At 38.1% G+C, this 27,492-nt stretch overlaps 1 protein-coding gene across 2 annotated transcripts in view; it reads left to right on the forward strand.

The window, feature by feature from the left end:
- The first annotated feature begins 1,069 nt into the window (after positions 1 to 1,069).
- Positions 1,070 to 27,492, forward strand: part of znf710b (zinc finger protein 710b) — a 39,509-nt gene continuing 13,086 nt past the window's right edge. The window contains exons 1-2 of one of the 2 annotated variants that reach the window (XM_022669982.2): positions 1,070 to 1,229; positions 22,301 to 23,884. In XM_022669982.2, coding sequence (XP_022525703.2) covers positions 22,343 to 23,884 — 1,542 coding nt within the window. In that variant the 5' untranslated portion in view covers positions 1,070 to 1,229; positions 22,301 to 22,342. Of the gene's footprint in view, positions 1,230 to 21,091; positions 21,402 to 22,300; positions 23,885 to 27,492 lie in introns of those variants that run through there. The other variant, XM_022669981.2, reaches the window with a different exon arrangement.

Genomic DNA, 27,492 nt, shown 5'->3' on the forward strand with positions numbered 1-27,492 from the left:
GTTGTGTTAAGGCCATTTTCCATCATCAACATTTAACCCACTAAAGCTAAAAATGATGTTTATTTAATGTTCTTTGCTTTCATGGATAGGTTTGTTTTCTTGTTTCAGTGTTCTGCATTTCACATATGTCAATGTGTTTTTTAATGCTGGCTGCTAATCTGGAGCTGAGTATAAATAAGTAAATAAGTTGTATTATAAACAAATCAATAAATCGAGTACATGTTGAGATTAATTAAATAATTTTCAAAAACATCAAAATACAAACAAGAACATCCAAGATAATTAAAGCATACAACCAAAAAAGTTTTTACAAGCTGAACAGAACATTTATACTCAAACAAAACTCATTCATCAACCAAATAGTGGACACAACTTTTTTGTTGCTGAGACTATATAAAAAACTATATAAACAAATTAAATTTAACAAGAAATACATTTTAAAAAGAGTTTAATTTTACCGAATTTTAGTTTGTGCAAATAGTGTTTCCCAAAGAGAATCATCAGATTCAAAGTAAAGTTGACAGCAGAGACCTTACAGCAAAATAAAATAAAATAATCTTTGCATCATTTTATATCTACCCTGTAATTCGCTTTATTAAAAAATATATTTAGTAAGAGCTTTCCAACGATATTCAAGGCATTCTAGTTAGTTTTTTCTGGATATTTGAAGCAAAATGAACAGTTCTGATCTGTATCTATATTATAATTTAGCGTGATTATAATAATTATATGGGAGGTAAGCTAAACTCGTGGCTGTATGGCTTCCTGTCGCTCTGACGCCGCGGAGGTTCCCGGTGTTTTATCGAGTTGTGCTACCCATCGATATGTGCTACTTAGCGGCTCTGCGCATGCGCAGAACTCTCATTTGTACTATTTTCAACTGCTAGAGTTGGTTACCTGGGTTACCCACCTCTAGTTTTTCCTGACAAATTAGATGTATGTTTTTTAAATCACCTATATTACCACTATAACTTATTCCTGATACAGTGATTCAGGCTATTAAAATTTGATCATACCGGCACTTCTATAACACCAGGGTAGCACGGTTTGGCGGGGTAGCAGAACTCGACGGAACACCGGCTGTTGTTCGTTCACGTCATTCTTTCTCTCGCCCGCTTCTTCCTTCCTGTGGAGCACAGAGGCTACAGCTACTCTAATCTACACCTCCAGCGATACTCAGCACAAACAACACCGTGTTTAATAGCAGCACCGCCGGCTCCTGCAGAGCGGTAAGTTCAGCCGCTGCTCGACCCCAATCACTGTTTAACAAAATACTGAATATTCTAGAACTGATCGGCCGACTGACCCAGTGTTTATATCCCAGCGAAACCCGGTCACTTCTTTATGACTGGCCTGTACAATAACCCGCACTCTGAGCTGGGAGTATTTAGCTCTGCGGTTTTGGTCAGGTATGGCTGTTTGTGTTATTGTTCCTATATACAGTAGATACTCGTCTTTTTTCAGAGCCAAAATGTCGCCTGTTCATTTTTGTTTCCACACTGCCACAAACAGATGGCGCCGGGGGGAAAACTGCATAAATGAACACAGCAGCGGCAGCAGCAGGCCATACTGTCCGTCTCCCTCAAAACAGCCACCCTGACCCGGGAAACAAACATCCATATACAGCCCTGGAAAAAAATTAAGAGACCACCTCAGTTTCTGAATCAGTTTCTCTGATTTTGCTATTTATAGGTTTATGTTTGATTAAAATGAACATTGTTGTTTTATTCTATGACCTACGACCAACATTTCTCCCAAATTTCAATAAAAATTTTTGTCATTTAGAACATTCATTTGCGGAAAATGAGAAATGGAAAAAGCGTTTAGACCTCAAATATTACAAAGATAATAAGTTTATTTTCATAAAGTTTTAAGAGTCCAGAAATCAATATTTGTTGAAATAACCCTGGTTTTTAATCACAGTTTTCATGCATCCTGGCATGTTCTCCTCCACCAGTCTTACACACTGATTTTGGATAACTTTATGCTGCTTTTCTCCTGGTGCAAAAATTCAAGCAGTTCAGCTTGGTTTGAGATTGTTTGGCTTGTGATCATCCATTTTCATCTTACTTATATTCCAGAGGTTTTCAATTAGGTACAATAAAAAAATATATATTATTTTTAAGTGGTCTCTTATTTTTTCCCAGAGCTGTATATTTATTCATAGTCTGGATCAGTGTTCTGTTCGGTTTCAGAGTTATTCTTTCTCAAAGTTCTAGCTTGAGGTAGGTAACGTTAACTGTGAAGTTACAAAAGCTTGTGTACTAATGTAGGCTAATGTAGGTTAATAAAATTTTTACACAGCAGAAGTATGTTGAAGCAACGTTCACTTTTCCGTCTCTAATCGATGTGTGACTTGTATTAAGCTTTAGTTACATTAAATGTGTATATATCGTTGGTGTTCCGTTCTTATAGGTTCTAATCTGTTGTTCTTGTAGTGTCGAAGGGGACATTGAAATAACAATTGTTATTCAATAATTGATATAATTATAATCAGAGCCTAATCGATTAATCAACCCTAACAACCATTGATTTTTGTCATCATAATTTTAGCACTAGCTAACTGATGACTATTAGGCAGTCTTAAATGTTAACGGTTGTTTTTTCATCATCTACATCAAAAGATGTAATGCATCCATAAATTGATTCTTTATTCAGTGTTTGCTGCTAACAGGGTAAGGTTCCAGCATATTGGTTACCCACAGAATGACAACAGTTTTTGTCCATTTGTGCTCAAATTTATTTATTTATTTTTCATAATTTTATTTCTATTTTTTCCCATTCTCTCCCCAATTTACATGGCCAATTACCCAACCCACTCATTAGGACTCCCCCTATCACTAGTGATGCTCCAACTCACCAGGAGGGTGAAGACTAACACACGCTTCCTCTGATACATGTGAAGTCAGACTCCGCTTCTTTTTGAACTGCTGCTGATGCAGCATTGCCGAGCAGCCAGTGCGCTCGGAGGAAAGCACAGCTGCTCAGTTCCGATACATAAGCTCACAGACGCCCTGTGTTGCGGACATCACCCTAGGAGTGATGTGGGGAGAGAGCATCTACCCCCCCAGTGCTCCCTCTGAGCGCCATCAGCTTGAGCGACCTCCTTGTTATAGTGGTATATAGTATTATATTTTTAATATAGCTGCTTAAACTGAAACCAAATATATCTGTCACGTGGTTTGTTTCACTTCAGTAGGTATTTGTTTATTTTACTGTGTCATCTTCGAGTATCTACTAGTTTGCCACAGTATGATGGGCTGGGAACACTTTACAAGCGCTTATTAAAATATTTTGGATGATTGACATCAGCAGTTTGTAGCACCCTGTGTACAGTGTGGAAGGGGGAAAGGCAAGAATGAATGCATGACTTATGCATGAATTGGACAGATTTGAATAATGCTTTGTCTGTTTTACTTAAGAAAGAAATATGTTTTTTAGTTTTATGACTGTGATGTTTGCAGAATTTTCACATTGTCTTTAGGTCCTACTTGGACGTATGACTTTGGAGCTTGTAGGAATGACGTGATTTGTGTTATAGTGGCATTGGTCAGAAATTATATGAACAGACATGTTTACTAATTTTAATAAAATACAGCCAGTATTGTCCATTGTTTCAGCAAAGCAAGAAGCAGAATTTGCAGTTAGGTGGGCAATATTGAGAAACATACAGTACAGGCCAAAAGTTTGGACACACCTTCTCATTCAATGCGTTTTCTTTATTTTCATGGCTATTTACTTTGTAGCTTCTCACTGAAGGCATCAAAACTACATGAGGAGTTATGTTCAAAAAAGGTGAAATAACTGAAAACATGTTTTATATTCTAGTTTCTTCAAAATAGCCCCCCTTTGCTCTGATTACTGCTTTGCACACTTATGGCATCATTCTCTCAATGAGCTTCAAGAGGTGGTCACCTGAAATGGTTTTCCAACAGTCTTGAAGATAGGAGTTCCCAGAGGTGTTTATTAGCACTTGTTGCTCCTTTGTCTTCTTCACTCTGTGGTCCAGCTCACCCCAAACCATCTGGATTGGGTTCAGGTCCGGTGACTGTGGAGGCCAAGTCACCTGCCGCAGCACTCCATCACTCTCCTTCTTGGTGAAATAGCCCTTACACAGCCTGGAGGTGTGTTTGGGGTCGTTGTCCTGTTAAAAAAATAAATGATCGTCCAACTGAACGCAAACCAGATGAGATGGCATGTCGCTGCAGGATGCTAAGGTAGCCATGCTGGTTCAGTGTGTCTTCAATTTTTAATAAATTACCAACAGTGTCCCCAGCAACACACCCCTACACAATCACAGCTCCTCCACCACCATGCTTCACAGTGCACAGTGGGAACCATCCGTTCACCTTTTTTGCGTATCACAAAGACACAGCGGTTGGAACCAAATATCTCAAATTTGGACTCACAGATTTCCACTGGTCAAATGTCCATTTCTTGTGTTTCTTAGCCCAAATGAATCTCTTCTGCATGTTGCCTCTCCTTAGAACTCCTGCTAGAACTCTGCTAGAACAACTGGTCTATGATCTGAGACACTAACTTGTGATTTCTGAGGCTTATGACTCGGATGAACTTGTCCTAAGAAGCTGAGATGACTCTTGGTCTTCCTTTCCTGGGTCGGTCCTCATGTGTGCCAGTTTCGTTGTAGCGCTTGATGATTTTTGCGACTCCACTTGTGGACACATTTAAAGTTTTTGCAATTTTCCGGACTGACTGACCTTCATTTCTTAAAGTAATGATGGCCACTAGTTTTTCTTTAGTTCGCTGATTGGTTCTTTCCATAATATGAATTTTAACAGTTGTCCAGTAGGGCTGTGGGCTGTGTAGTAACCTGACTTCTGCACAACACAACTGATGGTCCTGACCCCATTGAAAAAGCAAGAAGTTCCACTAATTAACCCTGATAAGAAACACCTGAACACCATTTAGGTGACCACCTCTTGAAGCTCATGGAGATACTGCCAAGAATGTGCAAAGCAGTGGCTATTTTGAAGAAACTAGAATATAAAACATGTTTTCAGTTATTTCACCTTTTTTTTGTTAAGTACATAAAACTGCATGTGTTCATAAAACTACATGTGTTCATTCATAGTTTTGTTGCTTCAGTGAGAATCTACAATGTAAATAGTCATGAAAATAAAGAAAACGCATTGAATGAGAAGGTGTGTCCAAACTTTTGGCCTGTACTGTATGTAGCATGTCTTTGTCCATTTGTTGATTGTAAAACTAACACATAATTTCAGAAAGAAGGCATCAGACTGAACGTAAAACATGGTGGTGGTAGTATGATGGTCTGGAGCTTCTTTTCCTAGTCGAAGTCTGATTAAGATGCTTCGGTATGATCTTAAACAGGATATTAAACTTAAATTCCTCCACAGAGACGTGAAAGACTCCTTGCCAATTATCAGTAAAGCTTGACTGCAGTTGTTGCTGGCAAGGAGGGCAAAACCAAGTTTTTAGGTTTAGGGGCAAACACATTTTCACACAGGGCTAGATTGGTGTGGATAATTTTTTAGTTTTCCTTTGATTAATAAAATTATAATTTTTAAATATATATTTTTAAAGTTTCATTAGTTGGTTGTATAAAATGATTATGTTGAACCACAATTCAAAAGTAATGTGTGATTGTCATTAGTTGATATTTTTGTTAATTAGTTGTGCATTTTTATTAATTATTACTTTTGTCAGTTTCAAGCTATTCCAGTGACCATTGTGGATTTTTCTTTCTTTAGTGGAAGGGTATCAACAGTTAACATATAAAACTTATATAATGTCTAAAGGACTTTTTGGAGGAGAAATGTATTTGGCAGTTGGAGAATTTGGTCCCTTCTCGTTGATTTTACACTAGACTTGGTTAGTGAAGCACTCTTGGTGGACTGTGTGCGCAATATGGTAGTATTCTAGTAGCATAGCATGTATTCTGCTCGGCCATGGAAACCTGTTCCATGAAGCTCTTTCTACTGTTCTTGATTTAATCTGAACGTAACATGAAGTTTGGATGTGTGTAGTGATGTAGTAACTCACAGAGTTGCTGTGTTATGATATCACTGACAGCTGGCTGTGGAATATTTAATAGTAAGAAAATTTCACAACTGGACTTGTTGCACAGGTGCTGCATCCTATCACTGTACCACACTGGAGTTCACTGAGCTCCTGAGAGAGACCCAGTCTTTCACTAAGCAGTTTGCATGCATAGGTGGTTTAAGTTCAATGGTTTGTAGTAGCGGTTAGATCAGGCCCAAAAAATCCGACCCGACCCAGCCCGAGCCCGTGCTCGTTCTGCCCGAGCCCGACCCAACCCGAACCATAAACTGTCATTATGAGCCCGCCCCGCCCCGCCCCATTAACTGACTGTTTTCGGGCTGATTGAATGAGCGAAATATAATCAGAATTATGTTAAACAGCACTGTAACATAAAAGCATAGAACGATTATTTAATTAAAAAGATTTTTAAGAACAGCTACACACAGTGCTGCAAGTCAAACGCGGAGGAGTTCACGTGCGAGAGAGAGAGAGAGAGAGAGAGAGACACAGAGATTTGGTGTGTTCTGGTGTGAGCTACTCACAGGTAAAGGATCTCTTTTATCTCCTCATGCACATATTCTAGTCCCATACATAATTCTGCAGCTCCCTCAGTGTTTTCTGTCGTATTTTGCGGCTAGCGCGAGCGCTTACAACTAACACCGCGGACCTCGAGGTGCCGCCGCGCTTGTGCCGAATCCGCTGCTGAATCCGACTCCCGCTTCGCAGACAGAATCGGCACAACACCCTCCGACCCCCACTCTGCGGGAGTGAAAACAGCGCTTATAAATAAATTAGTTTAGTTTCACTTTCAGTTTTCGTTATTATCGTTATTTTATTTAAAAATAAAAATATAATTAAAAAACAGATGCCTACATCTCAGACTATTTTCTGGAGCCCGACCCGAAAATCTCGGCCCGTGTTTGGGTTTGGGCAGAGACTCTAAGCTCTTGTTTGTAGTATATCTCACATAATGATATACATAGATTCTGTGATAATTACACGATTCTCTAAATCCTCGATTTGATTTTATTTCCAATTTGAGGTCACGATTCGATTCACAGTTTTCTTTTTCTTTTTTTTACAGCAGAAAGGCCTATGCCAGTTTTAGATTAGTCTATGGTCAGTCATTGGTTTGATTCATCAAATTTACAATATCTTATTTCAAAAGGTGGGCTTGATATAAGTAATGCAAAGTGATACAAGTGATACAAGTGATCTGTAATACACCACATTAGGCACTAATGGCCTATATATATGTATAGATATATAGATATATATGTAATGCCATCTAGTGGCTTTTTTTGGTAGCAGCAGGGTGCACTATTAAAACAGCAATGTGCAACATAACAAAATAAATAATAAAAAAATACAGGAACAGTCATGTACAAAATAATAGAACAATTAGAGCCTTAACAAACTGAACTCTATCCTACTATAACAGTTAAACATGAAAAATAAGACTTTAAAACTTTTTCAGTCTCTGAGAATGAGAAGTTTTTTTCTTTAATAAAGATATATTATTAACTTTATCTGAGAGAAAGATGCTCCTTAAGGTACCAAAACTATTAACATATTTGAGGCTAGACAAAACAACTGTTATTTTTATATTTTGAAGTTTTTCTTTAAGAAGATGAGAATGTTCACATTCTCTGGAGAAAGAGCTGCTCTTTCAGCAGTCACAATGTCCGCGGCGTCGCTACAGTGTGCTGCACCATTTGCGTAGTTTAGAGGGAGGGATCGTCGATCCTCTTTTTGACTTCGAGGCTCGAGACCATGACATCATTTTGATCGATTTTGATGAAATTTTCTAAATCGTGACACCCCTACTGTTATCATACTTTCCTTCTGCTACAGTTATACAAAAAAAAACTCAATATGCTGCAGGCTACTGTGTGTGCACTGGATGATCCTGTGAAATAAGGCGTTCCACTTTGATCCAAGGATCATTGGTTTGAATACCTGATCATGCAGCTCACCATCAGCAGCCGGAGTCTGAGAGGGGCCTTATTGGCCATGCTCTCGCTGGTTGGGTAGGTGGTGATCTCTTCCCTCATCACTCCTAGTATAATGTTAGTCAGACAGGCAGCTGATGTATTAGAGCACTCTGGTGATGCTGCAATTTGACCAGAGGCGGAGTCTGGCTTCAAATATATCGATGGAGGCTTGTGCTAGTCTTCACCTCCTAGTGCTGAGAGCACTGCAATGATGGGGAGAACACTAAGGAGTGGGTGGGGTAATTAGCCTAACAGATTTGGGGAAAAAAATGCTATAGGCTACTCTGATTTAGAGATTAATCCTGTATGCTTTAACAGACCCATTTACAGTCTTTTATGGATGTGAACAGGCAGAACAGACAGTGACACATCTTATAAAGGCAGTAATCTTTCTTCCACTTAAAGATGTCCAAAGGTCAACTAAAACACTTAAAACTCTCCATTCCAAAATAGATTATTAGATCATAGATTGTAATTACAGTTTCATTTATTTATGTAATAATTTGATTGGATTTATTTGGCTATTTCTTTGTTTGTGTTAGCACCAGTTCAAAGTTTATGATTGCGTTTTTATACTTCATTTAACTGCTCCTTTCTCCAGGTTTAACATTTTTTTAAAAAGCAATTTTGTGCTAACCTACACACAGACTCATTTACAACTGGTCAAAATATGGCACATATTTATTGTTTGTTGTCAATAATTGTACACAATTATGATTACCAGTTTGCTACATTTAATAAATGTGTACAAATTTACCCCAGCACACAGCGCTGAAGAAGAGAGTTCTCGTAATCACAAACAGTTAGAACGTCCGCAGCAGTGTTTTATACAGGTTGAAGGACCGCAGCCTTCTTAGAAAGTAGATATTTTTTTCTCCCAAATTCCCAATAAAAAAATATTGTCATTTAGAGCATTTATTTGCAAAAAATGAGAAGTGGCTGAAATAACAAAAAAAGATGCAGAGCTTAATGCAAAGAAAACAAGTTCATATTCATAAAATTTGAAGAGTTCATCATGTTCTCCTCCCCCAGTCGTACACACTGATTTTGGATAACTTTGTCACTTCAAGCAGTTCAGTTTGGTTTGATGGCTTGTGATCATCCATCTTCCTCTTGATTATATTCCCGAGGTTTTCAATTTGGTAAAATCAAAGAAACTCATCATTTTTAAGTCGTCTCTTATTTTTTCTCCAGCTCTGTACATCCAGCCCACCATTTAGATTTTGCGTACTCAGGATGAAAATGTGAGGGCTTCATGGTTGGCATAAGGCTTTTGTTTTGCACAGTATATTTTAATGTGAAATTTGTGAATATAACCGTGTATTCTAGTTATTGACGAAGGTTTGCCCAAGTAATTCCTTACCCATGTGGGTTCTATCAGCTATTATTGTGGTTGATGCAATGCTGTCCGAGGTATTAATTTAGGTATTAATAGCTTTAATTTGCGCAGTTGCAACTTTTTTTGTAATGTGTTGCATACATGGAAATATCGTTATAAATTAAGCAATTGTTTGCACTTAGTGAATGTAAACAAAGTTGTTTGACACCAATGACACCAGTGTTTAACTGCTGAGAAAATAAGAGAGAAGCTGGTTACTGTTCGCTTATAAAGCAGGATAGCACTGTTTCTGGCTGACACTAACCCTCTTCTAAATATTTAGATGGAAATGATTTAAAGAAAGGATGAAGTTGAAAAACTCTTTGAAAGGATGAAAAATTATTACTATTTATTTTTTGCATACTTAGCTCTGCTATAGACCGAGTGCTATAGACCGAGTGCTATAGACCGAGTGCTATAGACCGAGTGCTATAGACCGAGTGCTATAGACCGAGTGCTATAGACCGAGTGCTATAGACCGAGTGCTATAGACCGAGTGCTATAGACTTTGTATTGATTTTGAACCAGTTAAAAGTTTGGACGCACATTCTCATCCACTGTTTTTTACTACATTGTAAATGAATACTGAAGTCTTCTAGACTATGAAGGAACACATTAGGAATCAAGTAGTAAAAAACGAAGTGGTAAATAAAAAAAATCAAAATACTCTGGGAAGCAAAAGTGCTGAAAACACTGATGATCAACAGAGGTAACTCTTGCTCATTCTTTCCTGGGGCAGTCCTGAGGAGAGCCAGTCTCATCATAAGGTTTTTGAAGGTCTTTGGGAATGCACTTAAGAAAACTTGATATTTTTTTGGGAGTTCATTTCTTAAAATATTTTTTGCTTTACTTAGTTGAGTAGTTCTTTCTTTACATTGATTAGAACATTACTTAAACTTAAGAGGGCAAGAAAATAAAAAGTAAGTAATTAACTTTTTAAAGTAATTAACTTTTTGAAGTATTTTTTTTAGTAAATAACAAATGTACAACATATTTTATTAAACATTTCCATTTATGTCTTTAGTATTAATCTAAAGTGCAAGAAAAAAATAAACTATGAAAAACCACTGAATTTAAAGTGTGTCCCAACGTTTGACTGGTACTCTATACATAAACAATATGTGACTGGACTTTTTTTTTTCTGTCTCAAAAAATCAGTGTGGAAAAATTACGGATTGCCCCATAGTGCTCAGCCATCCCTTATTTTCATTATCTCACTGGGTTACACCCAGAGACTGTAAAAAAGATGGACGCCGTGTCGCCGTTCCCATTCACTCAATGAAAATGAAGCCAAAATCTTCCTCCATGTTGGAGATCCTGATACCCGAGTCTGCGCAGTAAAGACCAGAGGAGGGAGAAAGACTGTGGAGAGACAGCATACTCATTTAAATAACCCCGCCCCTGAGGGCTGCCTCCACAGAGCTATACACAGTCTATGGTCCCGCCCCGACTAGGTATAACCCAGCCCTTTTACACACACCAATAACCACACCTTTTTAAATAATAGAGCTGAATAACGTTTTAAAAAATGAATTCTGTGGGGATATAAAAATTTAACAATATAAGCAGAGGTTACACTAGCTGCTGCATTTAAATAATGGAGGTAGAATTACAGTATATTAAAAATAAAAACGTGATTGAAAGTTGTCTGTTTTGCCATTGAAACCTATGGGGTGGGTGGGGTTACACAGCTTTCTGCAGCCGAACAGCAGGGGGCGCCCGACCTGCGGTGGATTCACTTTTGAGAGACGATGCTCTGTTCAGCTATACACAGTCTATGGAGTCACCACGTAAGCTTTGCTGCTTAACAATAACTAACATTGCGAGCAAATGGTATGCGTTGTAATATCACATGCAGAGAGACAGTGCTGCTGTTGTCATCTAGGAGCAAATACTCTGGTATAGCTGCAGTATTACATAGTATTAGTACTGCTATTGGTATAATCTTTGTGGTTCTGTATCAGTCTAAATTGAGGTTGCATAAACTTTCTAAATTGTAATGTAATGTCAGATTCTAAAATCTTACTCCAGACCTTTATTACATTACTGGCACTGTTACTAATGTTGTAACTGATAAAAGCAGATTTTCCCAGTTTCCCAGTAAAAAACTCTAGGAACCTGACCGGTGATCCAGTCAGTAGAGCGGGTCTGATAATTACTGGTGTTTATAGAAATCATGGATGAGATATAAGATGGCATATGGCCATATGGTATCAAGTTCCTGTAGTTCTCAGCATTACTACTGTACTGTATAATAAACAAATTTCGTATGTTAAACCTATATAATATGGAGGACCAGGTCTGCCACAATAAATAATAAACAAATTAAGTTTAAAAAGCGGAAATAAGGAAAACAAATTGTTAAATAATTAAATTCAGAATATAAATAAATAAAACCTCTATATATTACAGGGCTGCAGCTTTCGGTTATTTTATTAATCGAGTACTCTACTGAAAAATCTATTTGATTAATTGAGTAATCATATAAAACATATTTGCTTGCTTAAAGAGCAATAAAAATACACAAGACAAAACAAGACATTTTACTTAATAATGAATGACCAATTGTTTTCCTTTTTTAGATAAGTTATATTTTTAAATTCACAACATACATTTCCAAACTGCAAACACAAATAGAAATAATTAAAGTAATAATAATAATTTAATAATTAGTACTTTAAAAAAATGAAGTTTTCATTAATTTTAATTATTTTCAACAAAGATTTCTTGTAAGTAAAACTATAGGGAATTAATCAATAACAAACGGGCATAAAGATTTGCATTATGTTGTGCATCTTAGCTTCTGAACAGAAGAGATGTTGCCAGTTTGTCCCACCAAGCCGGTGGATTCTCTTTCTTGGACAGGGGATGTTTTCCGAAATACATCAAGACCTGTGGAATAATTGTGCCTTTTTTGTTTATTTATGTTTTGTACTTCTTGGCTCTAATTAATTGACATAACTAAGACAATGATATAATACAGTAAGTTCATGGCCGTGCATTTATGAACCTTAAGATTGTAGTAAATTGCCATTTTATCCGTCAACCAAGAAAAACACACTTAACCATGAAGCTGCCGGTGTTCAGAGGGAGCACAATTGGCCCTGCTCCCTCCGGGTGGGTAGATGGCGCTCTCTCCCCACATCACTCCTAGGGTGATGTCTGCAGCACAGGGCGTCTGTGAGCTGATGTATCTGAACCGAGTCACTGCGCTTTCCTCCGATCACGCTGTGATGCTGCTCGGTAATGCTACATCAGCAGCAGCTCGAAAAGAAGCGGTGTCTGACTTCACATGTATCAGAGGAAGCATGTGTTAGTCTTCACCTAGTCCTAATGAGTGGGTTGGTAATTGGCCGTGTAAATTGGGGAGAAAATGGAAAAAAAATAATAATAATAAATGTAAAAAATCAAGCGTATTGTTTGCAGCCAAAGTAACTGTAGCTCAGCTTCAACTTTAACGTTTTTAACGTGTTCCTCAGCGCTGTGTTTACTGTTTACATAAAGCCTGTATTAAGTCTAGAACTTGTCTCTGTTGTAATAAACTAACCACACACATTACACAGTATTCCTAATAATAAGCACTCCACAGCGCGGTCGTTATGTTATTAAGGTACATTAATGTTAATCTCATTGATTTGTTATGAGTTATATTAACTTTCTCTCACCTCCACGGTTAACGTGTCCTCGGCTGAGACGGTGCAGCATTAAAGAAGTGCTGTTGTGGGAGGCAAGAGTGAATACACACTGTCCAGCCTAAAAGGCTGCATTATTATTACCCTGTTTCCTCGTAAGTTGTCGCTCTGTTCCCTCACCGCTTCAAAATACCCTCTTCTCAATTAAAAACCTCCTTCTCCTTTTTCCTGCGTGGGTGAAGTAACGCTAAGCACGTTGTTACATTAAAAGCGTGAATTACCTTGCTGAGTTTTTAAATTAAATAAATGATTACTTGAGGCTAGGGGTGGGCAATATTATATCATATACAATATATCATGACACAGAAATATCATGATATTAAAAATCCATATCGTGATAATAGGGATGGTTTGTCTTAAAAGTAGTCCATTATTTACTGTGAAGCTTTAAAAGTATTTATTGTATAATTGTTTTAGTTTATAGTTTTTGTTTGCAGTTTATATGCATGAAAATATTCTGCAATATGTTTTGCTGCATTATATTATTTTATGCTATATGATTTATTTTGCCACATTATGATTATACTGTTATACTTTTATACTATATTCCTGAAATTAATGAATTATTTTTCTGTGTTCCTATATCGCCAAGTATATCGGTATCGCAAAAATACGCAGAAATATCGTGATATTATTTTAGAGCCATATCGCCCACCCCTACTTGAGGCATAGAAAATTTTTTTAATTAAGTATTTATTTCTGCATTTATATTATTTCTCTGTGAATGTATTTCTTACTAGGGTCCTTAATTGGGGAACTGAGTACCAGATAGATATAAACCCAGCACTGATCTGTGGATTAGATGAACTATGTTTTCTACAGTGGTTCTCCATCTAATACATGGCCTTACTAATGCTCTTTGTGTACAAATACAAAATTGCTTTTATTTATTTATTTATTTATTTGTTTGTTGATGCATTCATTTATGTATACTCTAAATGTATTAATTTATGATTATAAATTATAAATTATAAATGTTTGTTTGTTTTTATACTCTTCATTTCATTTATTCTTTTTTGTTTCTTTTTTTTTATTATTAAATTATTAAAATTATTTTATTTCTTTTATGTTGGCATATCTGGTCCTCCGTACTCTAAACAGTGTACATGTTACTGTAGATCTGCAAAGCAATATGATTGAAATTCTGTGAAGGAGAATTCTACAGTAAACATTTCTCCTGTGAATCACAGTGCGGTAATTTCCCACCACTTTTCTCGGGCCGAGTCAGGCTACAGGAAATAGTCTGTGATGTAGTCATCTATTTTTGTAATACTATTTTTATTGTATATAAAGCCATGGCATGATAATCACATATAGCTAATACGTAAACCAAGTATTACTGTTAACGAAAATGAAGGAAATAACGAAAACTGAGAGTGAAAGTTCTCCTTAACTGAAACTAAGAAAAACGGGTATTAAAAGAAAAAACTAAAACGAACTGAAATTACCCTCATTTTCGTGTTTGTTAATTTATTTATAATTTATTAATATAAATGTGGTATATCCTGATATATATCGTTATCGTGCTTTAAAAAATTCATATCGTTATATATGATTTTTCCCATTTCGCCCAGCACTACTGGAGAGAGTTGTCTGCCTCACATAAAGCTCACACAGTTGATAAGTTGACACTGTGGCAGGAGATGGCAAGTTATTCCCTATGAATGTAAACATTTACTGATCAGCTTACAATGTTTTTATTGTTTGTACAACAAACGTGTGTATGTTATATAACTGCGTTAGCTTGATGCACCCTGGGTTGTGTTAACCAAAGCTAACTGTCCGCCTGTTTCCATGGCTGCAGCATGGTTGTGTGCTGATTGTTTGCTGTTGTGTTGTATATCTGCCAATCTGGGGTGTTGAAGTGGGACTGGGGCATTGGCAGTACAGGTTCGGAGGTTAAAACCCACAGAGATTACCGTGACATACCATGCAGATTAAATACTGACAGAATAAATTCCCAATAAAGGTTTTGTTACTTCTAAAGCATTTCTTTGCAGAAAATGAGAAATGGTCAAAATGATAAAAAAATGCAGAGCTCTTAGACATTAAATTATGCAAAAAAAAGGTCATATTTATTTAGAAACAACAATACTAATCATTTCTTTCAGGAAGGAAAGGGAGGTAGAGGGAGGCAAAAACAATAATTTGTGTTTAGTGCTGCATTCAGGTAGGGAAATAATCCTTTGCTTCAGTATAATTTTATTAAAAATTAAAAATTAATTTAAAAGCTGTCTGGGTACCTTGTACCCACCTGGCAAGATGTGGACATCCTAGTGTCTTTCCACAAGGCTCTGAGCCTGCTAGTGATTTTGGCCATAACTCCCTTATTCTGTGAGTAAAAAGAAATATTTGAGTGTAACAGAAAGTGATTTGATTTATATCGTGATATATATGGAAATCTATATTGTGATAATATTTTTTTCCATATCGCCCAGCCCTGTTGGTATTATACCCTTAACCTAACCTTTTAATCACAGCTTTCATGCATCTTGCCATGCCCTCCACCAGTTTTTTGCACTGCTTTTGGGTGACCTTATGTCTACCCTGATGCAAAAATATAAACAGTTCAGATTAGTTTGATGGCTTGTGTCCATCTTCATCGTTATTACAATTCAGAGGTTTTCAGTGAGGTTCAAGTCTGGAGATTGACTGTTAACTGGAGGTCTCAGGTCTGGAGATTGACTGTCAGCAACCACAGGATGACCTCAAGTGACCTACAGAAAGATTGATAAATGGCAGTTGGAAACAGGGTCGTAGAGACAGGGCTCAAGTCATGTAAAGTTATAAAAAAATATTCCTTGAAAAGCAAAGAAGAGCTAGGCTAAAAATGGCAAAATACCAAAATGATTTTGCAGCAGGACTGGACTCATCTTCACTGATGAGTCTAGTTTCCATCACCCATTTTTTTTCCCCCAACACCTGGTTGTCCAATGGTTAGACAGAGACCTGGAGAAAGGTGTACAAGCCACAGTTTCTTGTACCCACTGTGAAATTTGGTGGAGGATTGGTGATTATCTGTGGATGCTTCAGCGAGACTGGAATCGGGCAGATTCGTATTTGTGAAGGACGCATTCAAAGCTATCCTGGAAGAAAACTTGCTTCCCTCTGCTTTTGCAATATTTCCCAACTCTGAGGATTGTTTTTTTGTGACTAGTGGAGATCATGCCAAGATGCATAATAGCTGCAATTAAAAATCAGGGTTATTCCACCAAATAGTAATTAGTAAAACTGTTTGAGTGTAATATTAACCTTTAATATTGTTGTTCTAAATAAATATAAACTTGTTTTATTTGAATTATTTAGGGACACTGTACTTTTTTTTGTTAATTTGAACATCTCATTTTATGTAAATAAATGCTTTAAAGCAGCACTAGGTAGGATTTTCTTGATTTTTGATATTTTTAAAGAAGTAAAATTACAGCTTGAAACTCACTGCAGCGCTGAATTGAGGTGTAATAGGAGGAAATAGCGGTGCTCTCGTGTCTGTGCCGGAGCTCCTCTGAGCTCAAACCAGACTCTGTAAGTTTTCCAAGGAGGCCGCGACCAACGCTCGTGAGAACTGCGACCTGCTTTCCGACCTTTAGTTCTAACAGTTCTACAAGAACTACTGGTTCATTCTTTACAAACTAACATACAGACACTCTGGCAGAAGCTGGAAAGAGACAGAATATGTCTGTGAAAGCCAGAAAACAAGAAAGAGAAACTAATCCGCCTGAAACATTTATTACACTCTACAACTGTAGGGGGATCCCACGAGCACAAAATCTCAATCCTACCTAGTGGACCTTTAAATGACAATATTTGTATTTGGAATAAATGTTGTGACTTAAGTAGTTAATAGAATAAAACATCTTTATGCAATTTCTTCAAACAGTAAAATCTGAGAAACGGATCTTTTTATTGGGGTCTCTTCATTTTTTCCAGGGCTGTATGTAGCTGAAATGTACAGAGAAAGGCAGAAAGTCTTGTAGCTTAGCAGACGTAGAGGTCCGGTATCTCAGTGTACCTCAATGCTAAGCTTACCAGTTTCAGCTTGTATCTTTCAAGTGATAAACAGTCAGTCTGTGTGTGAAGATAAAGAAACTGATACCAACTGAAAAGTGGTGTTAAAAGCTTTTTTTTCCCCAATTTATTCAAATAAAGTCTAGCTAAAGTCAAATAATCGCCACTGGCAGATGCCCGTACTCTGATTGAAAAATGCCTACAGCTGAGGGCATCGCTGTCAGTCTGCCTGCTGTTAGAGCTCCACCTTGTGTCTTTCACCATTTTATGGGCATGTGTAAATATATGCTGTAAAAACAGTTTGTGCCTTAATGTACCGTTCCCTGAGAGAAAAACAGTAAGATTTTAACTCCTGTGTATCAGGGTTTAGTATATTTAATTAATACGCAATTACTTTTTATTCTTTTATTATAACGTCTTATAACTCAATTGAATTAAATGTATTTATTTTATTATATATAAATAAATATATATATATATATATATATATATATATATATATATATATATATATATATATATATATATATATATATATATATATATATATATATATATTAGTGGAAACTCTGGTCCTTTTATGCCATTTTTTTTTTTTTTTTTTTTTTTTTTTTTTTTTTTAGTATCAAAAAGTTTGACAGTCCAAACCAAACAAGGCAGGTGTAAAAGCACCTCAAAATCTACTTGAGAAGAAAAGAATGCAAGCAAAGAAAATCATTGAATATCTAGTATTTCCAGTGGCATTTATGTGCTTCATGATGTAAATGTCTGGCCACATTTAAACTTTCTCTGCTCAGTCTGCTTAATTTTAGTATACATCTTTGAATTTTTTGTTAGCTGCTCTGGAGCTTTTATTATGTATTTTATTAGTCTTTGTTTTTCAGTTGCTATGGGATCCTTATATGACTGACAGCTGTTCTAACCAATCAATGCTTTTTAAAATGGCTTCTGCCCACGTCTCTGCGTGACCCTTCTGCTGATTTTGAGAGAGGTGTAGTAATGTTAGCATGAGTCTGTTAGCAAATTCATAGGACAATTTAACCAATCAGATTCATGATTTTCTATCCGGGGGCGGGGCCATGGCTGTCTAAACTCTTCGGAGCGCTGTGCTGAAGGGGCTACGTGTTGATTAGTCGTAAAACTGAACGCATGCTGGATTAGTTCAATAGTTAGATAACTATCATGGAATTGCGACTGTAAATCAGATAACAGATATTGTGTCACATCATTTTAAAAAGGCTGTCCTTCAGTGTGAAACTTATTCATAAATAATAGGCCGCCTGACTGGTGAGTTTTGTTGTACTTAATGTTTTGGCTGCCCTGGTGTACTGTAGACATACAAATAAGTGATATTAGCTGAACAGCTGTACTTGTAGGAAAATTAAGCATTGATTGTTGGGTTTATTGTATAATTTTGTGTAGGGGTGTGACGAGATCTCATGGCACGAGATCTCGCGATATTAAAATGTGACGATATTTCTCGTCAAGCTTAAACCTGTCTCGCAGGAGAAAAAAAACAAAAACAAACAGTAGGTGAGCTCAGCGGTACAGTTAAAAAGCTCCGCGCGACAGTAGGTGAGCTCCGCGCGACAGTGCTCTTACTGTCCCAAAGATTCACAGCCCTAGTAAACACTGTAAACACAAGTAAATCCTACACGTGACTGTTTCATAGACAGCTGTACTAATCCCTTAGCTCTGTACTGTATTTAAAAACATGTTCTGTCTCTGTTTCACTTCAAGCATAGTCTTAATATGACTGGTTATGGTTCTGAATAGTTAAATTACAAGAGATTTAGGAGAAAAAAAAACACAAACCATAGTCTTAATATGACTGGTTGTGGTTTGCACTTATTGTTTGCACTATAAAAGACCTAGAAAAGTTTTTTTTTTTTTTTATTCTTATTTCTCTTATAGAATCAATGTGTGAGAGAAACCAGTCTGTTAAGTGTATGTTATATAATTTTGTCAAATAAAACTCTAGTTTTCAAGCCAATTTTATTTTTAAATCTCGTGAACCCAGTATCATGTCTCGTCTCGTGATATTAGTGTCTCATCACACCCCCACTTTTGTGGTTTGTAGTTGTATTTGTGGGCTGTTTGTGTATTAAGTTCATATAACTCAGTCAAGACAGAGGATATGTAGATATTGTGATTTTTATCTGTGCCGCCAGTCCGGTGGGTGAGGGGGTTGGGGGATGCGTGGTGCGGGTTGGGTGGGTTTGCTGAAAGGGTACCCGCTATATTCACTGCATGCCACTGATCTTGATAATAGTCCAGTCAAACCTGGACGACCCTATACGCTCACTCTGCAGGCTGCATAGGGCCCTGCAAATAACCACAGTTCAGGTAGAAGGGCCCCTTATCAGAGTCTTGCTTAGGGCCCAGGGAAGTGAGGACCTGCTCTGCTCACAGTATACCAGCTCCTGTGGACTAGACTACATCACAAGTTAAACCATGTTGACCAGCTTCTGAACTGTACTTTCCATCTGGAGCACATTAAGCTTAAACACAATTAACATTTTCATAGCTCTATCTGCCTCTCCGGAGCTGGGATTTAACAACAGATAGATGAAGGTAGAGTGTGGACTGTAGTGTCTGAACAAGCAGTCGCACTGTTGTTTCTGTTTTTACTGTGTTTTGCCTCTCTCTCTCTCTCTCTCTCTCTCTCTCTCTCTCTCTCTCTCTCTCTCTCTCTCTCTCTCTCTCTCTATCTCTCTATCTCTCTCTCTCTCTTCCCTCTGCCCTCCTGCTATTCTCTCTGTCTCGCTCTCTCCCTCCCTCTCTCCCTCCCTCTCTTTCCCTCTGCCTTATTCTCGCTCTCTCTCTCTACCTGCTCTTCTCTCTCTCTCGCTCTCTCTCTCTTTTTTTTTTCTCTCTCTCCCTCTCTCTCTCTCTCCACCCCCCACCCTTTTGGTTTCTATGTCCCTCCCCTCCCCCACTTCTTTCTTCTTTCCTCTCACTCTTTGCTCTGCTCTCCCTCTTTCCTGTCTCTCTCTCTCTCCCCTCCCTTCTGGTTGTCTTTATCCCCTCCCCTCTCTCCCTTTCCATCTCTCCATTTGCTCTCTCGCTCTACTCTCCCTCCCTCTTTCTCTCCTCACTGGTGAAGCCTTCTCTTCTCCTCCCTCATCCGTCCATTTTCTCTTCTTCCTGAATCCCTCTCTCTCTCTCAGCCATTTTCTCCTGAGGTTCAACCATAAGCATTTTAACTCTACTATAAAAAGAAAAAAAAAGGTGTTTATGTGCTGCCATGTGGTGCATTTTACTAAACCACATCAATTAACCAACAATATATAACAGTTCAAGTGTCCATACAAAACTATACATCATTATTTTGTTTTACATTTCTTAATTAATAACTTCGGTGTTTAAGTTGTGCCTGGAAACAAATGGGATTTAATAAAACTCTAATAAATACTCTTTATTAAAATGTAGTTAGTGATTGTTTAGTTTATATATTTCTCTGCTGGCATTATGCCACACTGTTATTAGGATAGAATAACTATACATAGTTCAATTTGAAAGGCTGCTAGTGAGATGCTGGTAGTACATGCACTGAATACAGGTGAATCCCGGTCTCCATCTCTGTCTCCCTTTTAAAAATTATTTTATTCCATACTTATGATGATGTGCATGCCTTTTTACTGCTTTTTACCCCCCTTTCCCTCTTTTCCCTCTTTTATTCTTTGTCTGTGCTGCTCACTATAGTACTAGTTTAGGGGTTTATCATCCATATACATTTATTTTGGGGATGCAGCCACATGACTGTATGTTTGTTAGTGTTATTATTGTATAATTGTGTGCGAGTGTGTGTGTGTGAGAGAGAAAGAGTGTGTGTGTGTGTGTGTGTGTGTGTGTGTGTAAGTAAAAGAGAGAGATTGTGAAAGAATGAAAGAATGCTTTAGATGGACAGAGAGAAAGAGGGAGAGAGAAAGAGAGAGAGAGTTCTTGCACCAGAGGAAAGAGAGAGAGAGAGAGAGAGAGATGGGGGAGGGGAAGAAAGGAGTGAGAGAGGGAAATTAGAGCAACCATATCTGGGAGAGAGAGAGACTGACAGAAAGGGAGGGGAGAGAGAGAGAGAGAGAGAGAGCTCACACACAGAGAGAACAGAGGGAGAACAACAACACATAGAAAGAAGAGAGACTGTGTGTGTGTGTGTGTGTGTGTGTGTGTGAGTGTGTGTGATGTTAGAGGCAGTGCAGCTACAGACAGCAGTAGAGTGTGAAGAGCAGGATAGTGAAGGTGAAGCTCTGACTCTGTTTAAGGATGAGATCTCTCAAACATCTGAAACCCCAAACCAAGAAAAATGTGGTAAGTTCCTCTTACTGCACCCAGGACAACCTCAGAGGGTGTGTGTGTAGTGTGTGTGTAGTGTGTGTAGTGTGTGTGTAGTGTGTATCTGTACGCCATTCATTATCGTCCAATTTAAGGGATGCTAGACATTGAATTGACCTATTTTAAGCACAAGAGGACAGAAATAGTGTACATTTTCCTTCTGTACTAATTCTCCAGTTTGGGTTTACTTTCCTGGGTTTCATTACATTCTCATCTTAATGCTTTATTTTTACCTTTCTTTTTTACATCTTCCCTCCCCTTTTGTCTCTCTCTCTTTCTCTCTCTCTCTCTTCTTCTCTCCCTCTCTCTCTCTCTCTCTCTCCCTCTCTCTCTTCTCCCTCTCTCCCTCGTTGTCTTTTCTTCTCTCTTTTTCTCTCTCTCTTCCTCTCTCTCTCTCTCTTTCGCTCACCCAGTGTCGGCCCCTCCCTGTCCTTTTCTCCATTCCTCTCACTTAGTTACTCTACCCCCCAACCCGTTCTCTCTCGTTCTGCACTCTGTTGCGCTCTCTTTCCTGCCTGTTTTAGTGTTAATACCTGTATCATGCTTTTGACAAGGTATGTGTGATATGCTAAGTATTAAGAGCTGTTTCTTTCATCTTTAGAAACTCGTAGAACATTAAGGTTAGCTGTCTGAGATTGTAAACGAGAGAGTGTAACAGGAGGGTGCTCTGCTCGGACTTGGGCCTCTGAGGGCCACATGCTGGGTTCATATTCATATATCTGCAGCCTAGCTCTGAAGTTTGCATGTGTAAAAGTGACAAAGTTTGTGCAGCATCTTCAGTTACTCTCAGTTGGACTTGGATTGAAATGAGTCACTGCTGTTGTATCCTATGCCTGCATTCCTAAAGGTCAATTCTGTGTCTGTGTATATTGCAGGAGGAGAAGACCCAGCGGCTGGTCAGATGTTATTCTGAGGCAATGCACCAGCAAATGGATGTGGGGACACAGACAGACCCTGTAGTGGTGTTGTCTTTGGCACAGGCCGCCGTGTTGGGGCTCATATCTCAGAATGAGGTCTTTGGTGCTACTATTGCCCCCAACGGTTTCTACACCGGAGATCCCAAAGAGTCACCTGCACCACCCGGCGAGCGAATGGACTACGAGTACGCCGATCAGCTCATAGGCGCGAACGGTGACTATTTGGGTGTCAATGTTGGCGAGGACGGCCACATGCACCAAAGTTGTGCCGAGCGACGGTGGCATGGGCCGACTGAGAACGGCAAAGCCCCTGCAGTCCACTCAGAAGCAGGTTCTCATGTCAAAGGCGAGTCCGTCACTCCAGAGCTCCCATCCTGCAACCACATGATGACCAGCATGATTCCCAGAGAGAGCATGCAGATGGTGGACCCATCTGGCTACAGGGTTGTCCCCAAACCTCATGCTAACAATTGCTGCAATGCCTGCGTCCGGGAGCCGAAAAACCCACACCCGCCAGCCGACCAACATCACCACCACCACCACCACCATCACCACCACCACCCGCCTCCTCATCCTAACCTTAATACTCACCCACACGCACATGCACCACATGTGGTTCCTACTCGTGACACGCGAAGTCACGCGCAGGAAAAGGGAGGAGTTAACGAGGTACTAGAAGAAGTTGAGAATGGAAGGATGGGTAAATCTGGAGGAGGTGGAGGGGAGGAGATCAGTGGCTACTTCCAGAATAATGAGGTTGGCTATGAGGACGGCGATATGGATGGGGTTGGGGAATTTGAGGACAACAGCCAGGGCATGTTCTGGGGTGAGCCAGTGGAAGGAGAGGCACCAAGGGGCCGCCGAATCGACCGGCTGGACATCAACATCCAGATTAACGAGTCGTACTGCGTTGATGTTGGCGAAGGCTTAAAGCGATGGAAATGCCGCATGTGTGAAAAGTCGTACACTTCGAAATACAACCTAGTTACACACATACTGGGTCACAACGGCATCAAACCACACGCTTGTCCACACTGTGGCAAGCTCTTTAAGCAGCCTAGTCACCTGCAGACGCATCTCCTGACACACCAGGGCACACGGCCACACAAATGCACTGTCTGCAAGAAGGGCTTTACCCAGACCAGCCACTTAAAACGGCACATGCTACAGCACTCGGATGTGAAACCCTATAGCTGCCGCTTTTGCCGCCGCGGCTTCGCCTACCCGAGTGAGCTGCGGGCCCACGAGGTCAAGCACGAACGTGGGCGCTGCCACGTCTGCTCGCACTGTGGCATGGAGTTCCCTACGTATGCCCACCTCAAGCGCCACCAGGTCAGCCACCAAGGACCAGCCACTTTCCAGTGCGGCCAGTGCAGTAAAGCTTTCGTCTACCGCAGCCAGCTGCAAAACCACATGCTGAAGCACCAAACGCAACGCTCCTTTTCCTGCAGCCAGTGTGGACTGCAGTTCCTGCAGCTGCATCAACTCCGCCAGCACTCACTCACGCACAAAGTGCTGAAGCCTCAGGCACGAGGTTCCAAGGTACAGCAAGGCTGAGTTTTTTTTGTGTTTGTCTTTGAGTTTCTTTTCTGTTTGAAAACTGACATTGCTTGCATTTAATACAAAAATATGATTAATCAAACTGATTTACACTTCCATATGAAATGCAGGTGCTAAAGTGGCCTAAAATATTAGTTTGGTTTTCTGTCGAGATTAGTGCTAGGCGGTATACCAGTTCATCCGGTGGAGTCAAACGCTCTGCTCTGCCTGAAGAGAAATTAGAACAGCACTTTATCTGAGGAGCTCCTGCTGCTGTTCCTCACTGTATGAGTGTTTTGAGTAAAATAGGAAAACAACAGCAAACAGCAATTATTCACTCAGAAAAGACACAAATGGACATATACAATTGATCCAAAGCTCAGAAAAAAAGTTCCTCTCGTTTCCCAAATCTTGGATGTGGAATCATTTATTCAGCACAAGTGATCAAACTTACTAAAACTCTGGATACGAGGTGCAAAAAAACTTCAAGAGCAGTAACTATAGCCCTTATATTAATACTGTAGCTTGAAGGATAATTTTAATGCACACTGAACTGATTTTTTTTTTGTTATCTGAAGAATAAAGGGGATTGTGGCTGATTTTAATACTGTAATGCCTCTAATAGCTTCCATAATAACATATTGTATATTGATATTAAGCTTGTCTTACTTGTACACTAGAACATTTGAGAAATATCTCTTAAATGCTCATATTATTGAGTTTTTGTAGGTCCATTTATGGTGTATATGTTTAAAATATACACACTATAAATGTTAAAATTGTTGGCGTATCTCTTTTTAAGGTCTATTGTTAATATTCTTCAGCTGTTTTTCTGCTAATGCAGTAAACCCAATAGTAATCAAAGCCTTAATTTAAAGCCTTAGTGTTTTATATTATATATACTACTAAAAGTACAGTATTTATTACCTTTATTAAAGCCCAGTTGGGCGAAAAAATTTAATAATAAAAATGTTGCGATATACAGTAAAACTGTCAGAATCTTGAAAAAAAATGTGATATACATTTTTGGTCATACCGCTCAGCACTAGTGGAGATGAGCACAATTTTTTATGTGTAATTAGAATGCCTGTGTTGGCAAAAGCGTGCAACTAAACGCAGATACCAGGATATAATTGGATGTACAGTAAGCCTAGTCTTAGACTACACTGCATTTTAAATGTATATTTCCTGTGTAGGGAAAATAATCTAGTCTAGGAGAAGCCTTATTTTATTATTAGCCTTATTTAATCATTTAGTCCCCATAATTAATGAAAATCAAATAAATATAAAATTTCCATTTTTTTACATTTTTTGACCATAATATATCCTGTTTTTTTTAATAATTAATCAACACCAGACTTGTGCTGTTTAGTGGAATAACTCAGTTCAGGGTTTCTCCGTGATGCATGCCTCCTAAACAGCTTGTTAGCATGTAGATAGCGCCTAATGGTTGTTTGGGAGACCTCGTAACCCCAAGGTGCTTCCATTTAATTTAATTCTCTTACAGTGAGCTTTGCAGAACTTTTAACTTCTCTTTCCTTCCTTCTCACTGAGCGAGCTGGAGAGATACTCTAGCGTCTGTTTTCAGGCTTTTTTTTCTCACTGTTTCAGATGTTTTAAACTTTTTGATGATGCTCTGACTGTAGATAAAGAGCATCTGCAGACGAGTGGCTATTTTCTTGTAGCTATTTCCTGATTTATGAAGGTCGACACACATCTGCCTCATTAACATAGTGGGTTCTCCTGTCTTTCCCATGTTTAAGAGTGAGTAAGAGACACAGGCCTCTGTGTAATGCTATATTATTACCCCAGTTAAAGGTTCCTTAATACTTTAATCCACTTTATAAACTACAACAGAAATGACATAAATGGTTCAAATACATTTCCAATAAATTGTTAAGGGTGCTAATATTTATGGAACGGGTCATTTATTAAAAAATAATTATTTTTATTATTATTATTAATATTTTTTTATTCAGGTTGCTTTTTTTCTAATTTTGTTTAGAGGGAGATTATGCCTCTGCATTAAAAAATATATTTATTTTAAGGCTTTTAACACAACTTAACTAGCGGTGCCAATAATTATGGAGGGCACTGTGTGTATATATAGCAAAGCTAGTTAAATTTGAAAAAAAAAAAAAAAAAGAATTACAATAAGTAAAACAGGATAGCAAACAAATACAAATTACATAAGATTAATAAAATAAAGTAATGTAAGCTTTTGATTGTTCTTGTGTCAGGTGCACAGGAAGTAAGCTGGATTTTACTTCCTAGCAGGGCAGCACCTGCTATATAATCATACCAGTCATGTTTGGTGATTTCCAAAATTAAAAATAACAAAATATGGCAGAGATTAAAAACAATAAGAGTATCTTAATGTATGTCTGTGTTTATCATGGCTTCTACAGAATGCATGTTAAACCTTTGTTTTCTGGAGAAAGCAATGACTTTATTACTGCACTTTACCTGTCAGACCTAATTCTTCTTCAACATTAAACTGAGATAAAGCATTGCCATGTAGATCAACCAGACTTTTTCCTGTAGCAGTTTTCTCTAGTTTCCTGTAGTCTTTTGAAGGTGTACGAAACAGTACTCATCACTCTCACATCTGTAATTTCTTTAAAGGAAATTACTTTATAATGGTTTGATAACTTTTATGTTTATAGTGTTCTCTATGTTACTGTGTCTTTTTCAGAGGTGGAAAAAGTATTGAAAATTTGTAATTAAGTAAAAGTACCTTTACTTTGCTAAAGTTCTACTCGAGTAAAAGTAAAAGTACCCATCTAAAAATCTACTCAAGTAAAAGTAAAAAAGTACTCAATTTAAAATTTACCTTGAGTAAAAGTTACATAATAACTTTCGGAGCATGCGCAGTGCCGTAAAGAAGCACATATCGATGGGTAGCATAACTCGACAGAACATTGGTTCCTCTGAGCACAGCTGATTCACACAGCGTCTCTCCAGCAAACTGTAATAAACACTGCTGGGAAAAATTCAGCTGCGCTGCCATTGAGAACAAAACTCAATTTTTGTTTTAATTCAAACAATTATTATTATTATTTTTTTTTTTTACAGCATTTTATTTTTTACTCAGTAATGGTGAGTTTTCCAATATAAAGATTATTTTACAAGAAAAATATATTTTTAATGGTACAGTAGAGAGTGCAGAAACACAATCTTCCAGCACTGCTTTACTACCAGTACCACAGACCAAAAATGTTCTTGCCTGCTCTTTTACGCAAGCTTAGCAAATCACTGCATTAAAAAAGTTGTCACTGCTAGAACAGAAAGGTTTGCAAAAGTAATTTGATCTGGAAACGAGAGAGAATTTGAAAATGTGTGCTGAGAAAATCCAACGGAAATTACATGAGAAATTCAATCGCGATTTTTAATATGCATGGGACAGTAAATCACTATTGCAATATATGACATATTCCTATTCTATTAATTACGTAGTTTCAAATATGGATGTTTTTATTAAAGCACAGGCGCACTAAACTCTGTCTTGACCCCCAATTAGACTTATAAATAGTTTAGTAAAAACTTTATTTTTTACTGTTGACTTTTATTTGATTGTTTAATCTGCTCAACTTCTGGTCAGTTATTATAAA

This window comes from Astyanax mexicanus, chromosome 16, assembly GCF_023375975.1.
Source record: "Astyanax mexicanus isolate ESR-SI-001 chromosome 16, AstMex3_surface, whole genome shotgun sequence".
NCBI lineage: Eukaryota > Metazoa > Chordata > Actinopteri > Characiformes > Acestrorhamphidae > Astyanax > Astyanax mexicanus.